Source organism: Elephantulus edwardii, unplaced genomic scaffold (assembly GCF_000299155.1).
Source record: "Elephantulus edwardii isolate Elephantulus edwardi_28Jun2011 unplaced genomic scaffold, EleEdw1.0 scaffold00438, whole genome shotgun sequence".
Taxonomy (NCBI): domain Eukaryota; kingdom Metazoa; phylum Chordata; class Mammalia; order Macroscelidea; family Macroscelididae; genus Elephantulus; species Elephantulus edwardii.
In genome coordinates, this window is record NW_006400188.1 from 596,091 (window position 1) to 608,562 (window position 12,472).

General features: G+C 42.3%; 1 protein-coding gene across 1 annotated transcript in view; it reads right to left on the minus strand.

Moving 5' to 3' along the window:
* Positions 1-12,472, minus strand: part of ARHGEF18 (Rho/Rac guanine nucleotide exchange factor (GEF) 18) — a 122,733-nt gene that overhangs the window by 98,702 nt on the left and 11,559 nt on the right. Inside the window, exon 2 of the mRNA XM_006902676.1 lies at positions 11,472-11,608. Within this exon, the coding sequence (XP_006902738.1) occupies positions 11,472-11,608 (137 nt within the window). The remainder of the gene's footprint in view (positions 1-11,471; positions 11,609-12,472) is intronic.

Here is a 12,472-nt window from a genome sequence, read left to right on the forward strand (position 1 = left end):
TATATAATGCCAGAGCCCTGACTGTACACATAATGTTTCTCTGTTCAGATTCCTAGATTCCTTCAGGCCACCAGAGCACACTCTCCTCTCCCCCTCTCCCTCCTCCCTCTGTGTGTGTACGTGTGTGCGCGCTGCTGAGTGTCTTCTTTTTCATGGGCTCTAGATTTCCTGAAGCAGCATGTCTTTTCCAGCACCTGGTGCCTCCTGGAAACATGTCCAAGGTGTGTGAGACGAAGCCTCGCCCCCTCCCTTCTACGAGCACTGTGGCTGCACTTCTGAGACAGGCTCACTCCTTCTCCTGGCAGTCCACGCTAGGCTCCCTATCCCTCACCAACACGCTACTCCAAAGCTGTCTGTTCTTGAAGAGAGGAAGACATGGGGGTTGTGTTATATATTTCAGTTCTAGGCGGGAGTCAGGGCCCTTCCTCCGAGTATGCTGATGGCGACTCTAGATCTACATCACACAGTCCCTCATTCTCACATTACTCTTGTGGCCAAATTGACCTTCTACTGACAGCAGTTCCATGTGCAACAGAATAAAACACTGCCCCATCCTGTGCCACCCTCAGGATGCATTGTGAATAGGACTCTTACAACCTGTAGGGCTTTCACTGCTTATTTTCAGGTATCAGTTGCCAGGTCTTTCTTGCTAGTCTTAGCCTGGAAGTTCTTCTGAAATCTGTTCCACATCACAGTCACAGGCAGATAATGACTGTTCAGGAGGTACACTGACAGGGTATTGAACTCAGGTCTCAGGCATGAAAGGTGAGAATTCTACCTTTGAACCACCAGCACCTCATCCTCATTTTAATCCAAAACCCAAATTAAACTCATTGTCAAGTCAATTCTAACTCATGCGGACCTATATATTATGGAGTAAACAGCTCCACGGGATGGTGGTCTTGGCTACAATTGTCATAGAAGCAGATAACCAGGCCTTTCTTTCGTAGAATCCCTGGGTGGGCTTGAACCATCAACTTCAAGCCAAGCAGCTGGGCATAGAGGAAGATTCTGGACAAAATGGACTGATATAGTAAGTCGGGTATTGAGGGTAGGTGTGTCAGGTACAGTGAGACTGGCTGAGGATGGGGCAGGTTCAGTGCTGATGTGCATAGGGTCTCCATGAGTCATGGTCGCCTCGATGGCACATAACAACAACAGCAATGATCAAATATATGAATTATAACTGATTATGGTAACAAGTTCCAGGCAGTGGATCGGGGGAACTGTGAGAGGCTCAGCTAGCACTGATCGGAGGGTGTCTGGGGCTTTCTGGAGGATGTGCAGAGAGACCCATTCTAGGCCAAGAGAATGGCATGTTCAGATGGCTGTGGGCTCAAGGGCTTAGGTTCCTGGGAATAACTGGCAAGCACTCCTGCCCGCTGAGGTGTGTAGGATGGGTGCGGGGCCAGCCTGGCCGCCGGAGAAGCCAAGGAAGGACCTGATCGCTACATTCCCAGCAGTGGTGGTGGTGTTCCGGGGTGTCCAGTTGGCTCTGCCTCAAAGTGACAGCAGGTGACCCTGCCTGGTCCTGCTTCACCTTCGTGGTCGTTGTGACACGTGAGCCCATCGTGGTAGCACCACGGCCATCTGCATCCTGGAGGGTACTTCTCTCTTCAAACGACCCTCCCCCTTTCCCGGGACACACGCCCCAAGTATGCGAGATGAAAGATCACCATCCTGTTTTAAAGGAGTGCCATGGTTTCACTTCTTCCAACACAGATTTCTTTGTCCTTTTGTCAGTCTATGAGATATTCAAATACACTTTTCCCAACACCACAGCTCATTGATCAATTATTTTCCTGTCATCCTTATTCATGGTCCAGCTCTCAAATGCATACGAAGTAACTGAGGATACTAGGGCTTGGGTCAGCCACACCTAGTCTTTAAATTAAAGAGATTACATTTTAAACTTAAAAAAAATCCTTGTTTTTGAACACTTTGGAGAGGTCCTTGACAGCAATCATCCCAATACAACACATATTTTGATCTATTGACTGCAGCTACCATGGGTATTGATTGTGGGTCCAAGTTAAATGAAATAGTTAACAACTTCAATTTTTTTATTATTATTTTTGTGTGCATGTACCGTCAAATCAGATCTGACAGGTACAGGAGGAGATTGTCCCCCCTTCCCCGGCAGAGCATCTGGTGGATTTGAAGCATGCGCCCCTGGGATTGTAGTTGCAGCTCCTTGCCACTAGGCCACCAGAGCTCCCCTAACTTCAATTGCTTTTTATGACAACTTCAATCTTTTCCTCCATTTATCACACTGTTGCCTAGTGGTCTACTGGCGAGGATTTTTGTTTTCTCGACGTTGAGATGCAGTTCACATTAAAGTCCTAGATTTTCCGCAGCTGTGCTTCAAGTCTTTGATTTCTGCAAGTGAGCTTATGTTATCTGCACACTGTTGGTTAGTTTCTGATCTCCCTCCAACCCTGATACCCATTCTTGTACACATAGTGCAACTTCCCAAATTATTTGCTCAATATACAGATGTTGTTGTTGTTAGGTTCCATCAACTTGAATATGACCAACAGTGACTCAATCAACGACAGATCTGAACCCTGTTCTGTCCTGTGATATCCTCACAGTCTCTGATATACCACCCATTTTGCTGCAATCTCTGTGTCAAATCATCTTATCGAAAGGTCTTCTCTTTCACTGAACCTCTTTCTTTTTTAAAAAATACAATTTTATTTTAATTGCAATGTTAACAAACATTTACAAAGAAGTTAGATTTTCATTCATTGTTGTACAGTTTACTCCCTTGCCCTCCCTTCCTCCTCCTCCACTAGTAAAAAAAAATAAAAATTCATTCACTGTTACACAATTACCTACCTCCCCTATCCCTAGTCCTCCTTGCAATGCTATATCTCTTATTCTGTGCTGTTGTTGTATGTTTAATGCCTAATCACATATTAATTTTAGATGGTTCTTTCTTTCATCTGTTCCAATGCAATGGTCATTATCTACTCTTATCCTGTTTTCTTCCCAACCCCCATGTCAGACTTGCTTTATTACAACGGTGCTATGCAGGATTTGTCCTTTTGTGACTGAAATATTTCACTCAGCATGATGTGCTCCAGAGTCCTCCATACTGCGTAATGTTTTACAAGCTTATCATTTTTCAGTGCTGTGTAGTATTCTATTGTGTGAACATACTATAGTTTTTCCTAACCATTCATTTGTTGATGGACACTTGGGTTGCTTCCATCTCTTTGCTATTGTAAATAATGCACCAATAAACATGGGTGTGCATATATCTGTATGGATGATGGTTATGGTTTCTGTAGGGTATATTCCCAGTAGTGGAATTTCTGGGTCAAAGAATATTTCTATTTCAAACTTTTTATTAAGTACTAAACCACCTTCCATAGTGATTGCACCATTTTACACTCCCACTAGCAGTGAATAAGAGTTCCAATCTTTCTACAACATCGCGAGCATTTATTGTTTACTGCTTTGTTGAATTTTGTTATTGTGACTGGGGTGAGATAATATGTCATAGTTGTTCTGATTTGCATCTCTATGATAGCTAGGGATTATGAACATTTCGTCATGTGTTTGTTTGCCATCTGAATGTCTTCTTTAGTGAAGTAGCTATTCATACCCTGTGCCTGTTTTGCTATTGGATTATTTAACTTTTCCTTGTCATGGTCAACCCTCCATCTTTCTAAGCATGATATCCCTCTCCAAGGAATAGCCCCTCTAAGCTATGAGAGATGAAGTACAAGAGATGAAGTTTTATAATCTTTGCCTTCAAATAATACTCTGTTTATAACCTTCTCCAAGACATACCTGTTCATTCTTTTGGCAGCCCCTGGGATATTTAGCACTCTTCTCCAAAACCACAACTCAAAGGCAGGAATTATTCTGTCATTCTTATTCATTGTTCAACTCTTAGATGTATAGTAAGTTACTGAAAAGTCATGGCTTACATCAGGTGCACCTTAATCCACAAACTGACATCAGTGCTCTTTAATAATTTGAAGCAGTCTCTGGCTGCAGACTTTCCCAGTGCAATGCGTCTCCTTGTTGATTATGGACTCAAGTAAGATGAAATCATTGACAGTTTCAATTTTTTTCTCCATTATGATGTTGTCTATGGGTTCAGTGGTGAGAATTTTTGTTTTCTTCACATTGAGATGCAATCTATATTGAGTGCTACATACAGTCTTTGATCTTCTGCAGCAAGTGCTTCAAGTCCTCTTTACTTTGAGCAAGCAAGGTTGTGTCATCTGCATAATGCAGGTTATTGATGAGTCTCTCTCCAATGTTGATGCCAGATTCTTACCCCTAGAGTCTAGCTTCTCAAATAATTTGGTTAGCATACAGACTGAATAGATATGGAGAAATGATACCATCATGACACATACTTTTCTTAATGTTAAACCATGTCGTGTTCCCTTGTTCTGTTCGCACAACAGCCTTTTGATCTAGGTATAAGTTTTGCATGAGCGCAGTTAAATGTTCTGAGATTCCCATTCTTGTTAGCCATAACTTGTGATGATCTACATAGTCAAATGCCTTTGCATAATCAATTAAGCACAAATAGACAATTTCCTAATATTCTTTGCTTTCAAACAGGATCCATCTGACATCAGCAATGATAATCCCTGGTTGTTGTTAGGTGTTGTTGAGTTGAATACAACTCAGCGACTCTATGAACAAAAAAAAAGATCTGAACCTTGTTCTATCCTGTGCCATCCTCACACTTCCTGACACACAAGAGCCCATTGCAGCAGTCACCACATCAATCCACCTGGTTGACGGTCTTCTTCTTCTTCACTGACGTTCCACACTTCCCAGCATCATGTCCATTCTGTCAATTCTCTGTCTATGTACTGTTCTAGCCATTTGAATGATCTTCAGGAGTATTTCACGTGCTTGTGATATTAGTGATATTGTTTGATAATTTCCACATTCTGTTGGCTCACCTCTCTTGGGAATGGGAGCAAATACGAATCTCTGTCCTTCAAATTTCTTAGCAAAGACTGATGAGCACATCCAGGCTGCATCTACCATTTGAAACATGTCAGTTGGTTTCTCATCAATCCCTGGGGCCTTATATTTTGTCAATGCCTATAGCACAGCTTGAACTTCTTCCTTCATCACTACTGGCTTTTGATCATGTGATGTTGTTGTTATGTGCCGTTGAGTCGTTTGCGACTCATAGCGACCCTATGCACAACAACCCTAAACCCTGCTCTATCCTGTGCCAACCGCACTGCCTCTGACACACCTATCCCTATTACCCCAGTCACCGAATCAATCCATCTCATAGAGGGTCTTCCGCTCCTGTGCTGTCCCTCTACCCTCCCAAGCATGATGTCCCTCTCCAAGGACCCGTCCCTCCTGGCAACATGTCCAAAGTATGTCAGACGAAGCCCCAGAATCCTTGCCTTCAAGGAGTAGATTGGTTTAATCCTCTCCAAGATGAATCTGTTTGTTTTCCTGGCAGTCCATGGTACATTCAGTACTCTTCTCCAGCACCACAGCTCAAAGGCATCAACTCTCCTTCTGTCCTCCCTAGTCATTGTCCAACTCTCTGATGCATAACAAGCGATTGCACCAGCAATCAGGAAATCAAAAAGCATATCACGATGGGAAAGTCTGCTGTTAGGGACCTCTCTAAAGTACTCAGGAGCAACGGTGTCTCTCTGGAGACTAAGGTGCGCCTGATACAGGCCATGGTCTTTGATCATGTGATACTTTCTGAAATATTTTAGTATTGGACAGTTCTTTTTGGTACAGTGATTCTGTGTCTTCCCTCTATTTTCTTTCTTTTTTTTTCCTTTCTATGTTTTAATTATTTTGACCTCTATTTTCTTTTGATGCTTCTGGATCATTCAAAATTTTGCCCATAGCATCTCTGAGTATTGCAAATCAAGGCTTGAATTTGTTTTTCAGTTTAAGAAGTGCCGAATGGATTCTTCCTCAGTGTTCTCAAGCTCTAATTCTTCACACATTCCATTATAATATTTTGCTTTGTCCTCTCAAGTTGCCCTTTGACATCCTGTGTTCTGCTCTTTTATTTCAGCATCTCTTCACTTTATTTTGGTTTCTTGATGCTCCAGTGCAATTTGTCTCTTATGACATCCATTTTGTTCTTTTTTTTCCTCCTCTGTCTTTCTAATGATCTTTTGCTCTCTTCATGGATGATATACTTTTTGTCATCCCACAACTCATCTGATCTTTGATCATCGATGTTGAATGACTCACATCGATTCTTAAGTTTTAAATTCAGATGGGATAGGTATCAGATAAGTATGGAGAAAGAATACAACAGATTGGATAGGTACAGAGAAAGGTTACAACCCTGACACACATCTTGTCATAAAAACACAATGTAATCCTATAGATTTCACCCTGTTTTATTCCTATAATGGCCATCTAATCCAGCCTTGTTGACATTATTGAAGTGAGGCTTTACAACACATAGGATGATTACATCAGACCACAAAATGGTGAAAACTTACAGAATACTGAAAGTCATGACCCTGTCAAGTTGACACATGTTTTGGAGGGTAAAGAATTCAATATATAACATCCTTATTCTGTCATTGGCCCAACAAAGTTGGCTATTACTCACAGAAACAACACTATGAACTACAGATAGGAAACTTGCCCTACCCTGTGCCATCAGGATAACCTAACCCTGTCAATTTTGAAATAGAAAAGAGATTGAAAAAGAGGGATACATTCCCATCAAGAAAGGGTGAGAGTGGTGTGTATGCGTGGGCCCAGAGTCCCTGTGCTGTGAACCTCCTAGACACAGGGAGGATTGAAGACATGAATCTTCTCTCATAATCCACACAGACAGAAAGCTTATTGAATAAGCAGGAATATGGGGAGGGGATAGTTTTGGCGGATAGAGTTTCACCCCCTTCACCAGGGCTACCAGCTTTCTTAGAGTCCCCAGTTCCTCCATCACTGTCTTGTCTACTTAACAGCCTAAGCCATGGCTTCTGTTTGAAGAGACCCTGACAAGGTTCAGAACGAAACCTGTGTCCTGGTTCTATCTGTTGCTCTCAGAACCTTCATAGTGTCTGGGCCAATTGTGTCTTTGCTCAGACCTCAGTGTCCTCTTCTGAAAAAGAACACATAGGCTCCTCAAAAAATTAAACACAGAACTACAATGTTATTGTCACCTGCCATCAAACCAGTCCTCAAGTTCTGTTGTCCCCTCATGTTAGAATAGAAGTGTCCCTTTCTGGCTGTCACCTTTATGGAAACAGTTGGCCAGGTCCTTCTTCCACAGTGCTGGTGAGTGGGTTTGAACCACCAACCTTTGAGTTAGCAGGTGACTGAAAACTGATTACAATACCAGGTTCCTGGAATTACTGTATAACCTGGTAGTTCCCGGCATTCGCTGCAGCGTTACCCACGGTAGCCAGAAAGTAGAAATAACCTCAGGGTTCATGAACAGATGAATGAATAAACAAAATATGGGCTGTCTTCAAAGTGGAATAAAAACTGGCTGTCAGGACAAATAAAGTTCTGACGGGCAAGCCTTGGAAACATCATGTCGAATGTGATAAGATAGACACAAAAAGACAAATGCATGGTCCCACTTGTGTGAAATACGTGAGAGAAAATGCATAGAAAACAAAGCAGCTTAGTGTTATCAGGGCTAAGGATAACGCCAATCATCCTTAGTTAAAAAGTTTAAAAATGACTTTTTTTTTTTTTAAGAATGCAGAGGGGGTGAACATGTAGGTTGTAGTTAGTTTGGAATCTGCTTTTTCCAAGTGTGACTTTACAAACTCATGGCCACTGAGCCAATTCTGACTCATATTGACTCCCCACTGGGTTTTCAAGGCAGTAAATATTTTTTATATTTTCATTGTTGCATATTTTCTTTCCCCCTCTGCTCTCTGCTCAGCCCTCCCCACAATGCACCCCTTGTTCCAGATTGTTGTCACTCCTATAATGTCTAATTATATCTTCCCCTTATCTGTTCTAATGTGGTGTTCATTAGTTATTCACTCTTTCCTCATTCTCTCTCCAACACCCCATATCTGTTCTATTTTATAACAGCGGTGTTAGGCACCATTTGTCCTTTGTTATTATTATATGTGTGTGTGTGTGTGTGTGTGTGTGTGTGTGTGTGTGTGTGTGTACCGTCAAATCAGATTTGACTGCTACAGGAGGAGATTGCCCCTCCTTCTCCAGTAGAGCTGTTGGATTCGAACCTCATACCTCTGGGATTGCAGTGCAGCTTCTTACCACTAGGCCACCAGAGCTTGCCTATTTGTCCTTTTGTGACTGAGATATTTCACTCAATATAATGTCCTCCATGTCCTCCATGTTGAGTAATGTTTTATGAGTTCATTGGTTTTCAATGTTGTGTAATATTCCATTGTATGAATGTACTATAGTTTTTATATCCATTCATTCGTTGATGGACATTTGGGTTGCTTCCATCTCTTTGCATTGTGACTAATCCAGCAGTAAACATGGTTGTGCCAACATCTGTTTGAGTCGTGGCTCTGGTTTCTTTAGGGTATATTCCTAGTAGTGGAATTGCTGGGTCAAATAGTATTTATATTTCCAACTTTTAGAGAAATCACCAAACCTCCTTCCATAGTGGCTGTACCGTTTTATATTCCCACCAGCAGTGCATATGGGTTCCAATCTCTCCATAATCTAACCAGCATTTGCTGTTTGCTGCCCTGTTGAACTTTGTTATTGTGGCTGGGGTGAGATGAGATCTCATAGTTGTTTTGATTTGCATTTCTCTGATAGCTAGGGATATTGAAACTTTCCTCATGGGTTTGTTTGCCATCTGAATGTCTTGTTTGGTGTAGTGTCTATTCATATCCTGTGCCCATTTTTTTATTTGGTTGTTTATCTTTTTCTTATTGAGGTGCTAGAGTATTTTATAAATTTTAGATATTATCAGATATGTCTTTATCAAATATGTTTTCCCAATCTGTCACTTTCCTTTTTACCCTGCTGGAGAAGTTTTTTTATGTGCATAGGGATTTGATTCTTGGAAGGCCCCATCCATCTATTTTGGTCTTTCCTGGTTATAGGTTTTTCATTATGCTTGAAAGACTGTTCATGTTGTTGTTTAGGGCTTTTGGAGTTCTTCCTAGCTTTTCTTTGATGAATTTTATATTCTTTGGCTTGACTTCTAGTTCTCTGATCCACCTTGAGTTGGTTTTTGTGTATGGTGTGAGGTATGGATCTTACTTAAGTTTTCTGCAGATGGTTTTCCAATTTTTCCAACACCATTTAAAGATATTGTCATTTCCTCACTTAACCGCTTTTGTCTCCTTATAAAAAATCAGTTGACCCTAGGTAGATGAGCTGACTTCTGGATTCTATATTCTATCCCATTGATCTATGTGTCTGCCTCTGTACCAGAACCATGCTGTCTTGACCACCACAGCCATGTAGTAAGATTTGCAATCGGAGAGAGTGATGCCTCCTACCTCTCTCTTTCAATAGTGCTTTGCTTATTCAGGGTCTCTCCATTCCAGGTAAAATTGGAAATTGCCTTTTCCATCTTGTTGAAGAATGGAATGGGAATCTATATTGGGATCAGGCAATAAGTCTTTACTGGAGGAGACTGCCCAAACTTCTTCTAAGGAGTGCATAGTGGATTTGAATCACCAATCTTTTGGTTAATAGCCTGATGTACAACACACTATGCCAGTGGGCTTCCTTATGATTTTATAGTCATTGGGCAAATATATCACTCATGAACTTGTCCTTAGATATTTTGATGAAGATGTCTCTTGATGTGTATGAGACACACCAGATGTCCTTTCTGGTTTAGCCATAAAGAACCTTTCTTCCTTAGGAAGAAATGATATACATGCTATTCCAATTGCTGGGAGGTGGTCAGTGGATGGTAATCAGTTGTCAGCCCCTTCCTGGGTGGCTGATGAGTGAGGTTACAAAGACTTTGGGACCACCCTGGTGTGGGGTCTTCTATAGCTCCAGAATGCCATTATTGTTGACCAAGGACACTGTTAGGACTGTGTTGGAGGTCAGCTTCTCCCTCTGCCCACTCCTGCTTCTTTCCCCTGAACCCTCCACCTCAGAGTCTGCTTATTGGGCACCCAGTCTCAACACTTGGCCTTCTTGTCCATGTCTCAGAGGAAGCTACAGCTGAGCTGTATTCATAAGAACCCCTCCTCAGTCCTTTCCCTCAGAATGACACTCCTCGCTGGAGGAGGCCTCAATCTCAGCCCACCAAGATTTTCTCTGAAGCAGACTAAAAATCATCATAAGGGTTTTGGCTGAGATCTCAGCTCCAGCATTAGCCACACTTCAGAGGATCTGGCTTTTAACTATGTCTCAGCTCTATTTGAGAGCCTCAGATGTTCTGGGTCCTCTTTTTGAGGCAGGCGCCTGGGGCCTGGGCTCTTACAAGTGTTCTGAGTCAAGTGCTTGGAGATAGCATTGCTAGAGCCGAAAGGTAAAGGCGGAGGGCTACAGAACCAGACTGGGCTTGGACACTGGCTCTGACACTGGGAGTTTGGGTCAGTCAGCCTATTTTTCTAGGCTGCACTTAGTTTTCTTACTCTTTCTTCTTCCCTGTCCTTATTTAGTTCTCTCTTTTTCTGTTTTCTTCTCTTTTCATCCACTCACCTATTCTCTACCATTGATCTATCCATCCATCCATCCATCCATCCATCCATCCATCCATCCATCCATCTAAGCATCTACCCACTCTTCTCTCTATCCACTCATCCATCCATCCACCCACCCACCCACCCATCATGGACCCATTTATCTACTTATACTTCTATCCTTAAATCCATATATACGCTCATTCATCTGTTCTTCATCCATTAATCCATCCACCCATCCATGCCATCCAGTCATCCATCCAACCGCCCACTCATTTACCCAACCACCTATCCACCCATCTTTTATCCACTCGTCCATTCATTTAGTTTTCCATCCATCCATCCATCCATCCATCCATCCATCCATCCATCCATCCACTCTTTCATTCAACTCTCCAACAATCTGTCACACATCAATCTACTCATATATTCACTCACTCACTTATCCACCCATCCATGCATCCATCCACTCGTTCATTCAACTCTCCAACAATCTGTCACACATCAATCTACTCATATATTCACCCACTCACTTATCCATCCATCCATCCATCCATCCATCCATCCATCCATCCATCTCCCTTGTCCGTCCGTCCATCCATCCATCCATCCATCCATCCATCCATCCATCCATCTCCCTTGTCCGTCCGTCCATCCATCCATCCATCCATCCATCCCACTCCCATTTTCCTACTTATTCCAGAAAGTACTGCAGTTTTCTTATCTGCTAAAGAAAGATAACAATGACTTTCCCAAGCACTTATAAGGGTTAGTTAAGTAAAAAGTACATAAAGCACCAGTCAAAATTCAAGTACTAAACAAACAGCATTTGCTGCCACTGTGATCATCAACTCTTGCCCATCTCAGAAGTTAGACACCTGCCTGCTCATCCTCCATGGTGGAGAAAAAGCCCGAGGCCTCGGCTCTCCAGGGTCCAGGGCAGGAACCACTGCTGTTGGTGGTGGCTGAGGCTGCAGCTCCAGAGTCAAAGGACTTCACACATGACTTGGCCTCAGAGCCTGTGGAGAACGGAGGGACAAGGAAGCTGTCAGGGTTGGAAGGACCAGGGAGTCAGGGTCTGAGTCTTATATCTCCTTTGGTTCTCCTTGGAGCTTAGCTTTCAACAAAATGAGGTGAGAATCGGTGAAGGAAAGTCTCAACAATCTTTCAGATCAAGACACAGGCCACCACTTCTCCACCCTGAGCCCGGGGCAAACATTTCTAGTTGATCATGGGATTATTTCCATCTGAGCCATTTGACCTATGGGGTTGTTCCTTGTAAGGGTTTCCAGTGGCCATTTATCCACCAATAAGTGGGTGTTGGCTCATGAAGTGGATTCAATTGCCATAATTACTCTCATTTGACAGATAGGTTCATCTACCATTTCTTCAATATATTCTTGGGGTCAAAGGCAAGTTCTCAAGCCCACATTTGTGGGAACTTCAGGCTGTCTTATGTCCGCACATGCTATAGCTTTGTTGCCTTTGGAAGCCAAAGGTCCCCAAGTTTTGCTGTCTTCTGGGCAATGTGGACTAGAGGAATAACGAGGGCTTCTTCTTCTAGACCATGTTAACTAGATTGCATCCTTTCCTGGGTCCACTAGTCTAAAAACAATTTTCTTTTTATGTTGTTGGAGATGTACACTGGAAATCATATACCAATCCAACAATTTCTACACATAAAATTAAGACTGATTGCATTCTTCAAGTCATACAATTCTTTTTGCTCTCCTATTAAGAATTATTCTTCTACCATTAGCATGAATTTCCTGACCCTTCAATTTTTCATCTGTTCTTTCAAGTTGCGGTTATAAATTTGATCCTACATAATTCTTTTAAAAAGTACAACACTTAAAGGCAGGGTTTTTTTCGTTTTTTTTTTT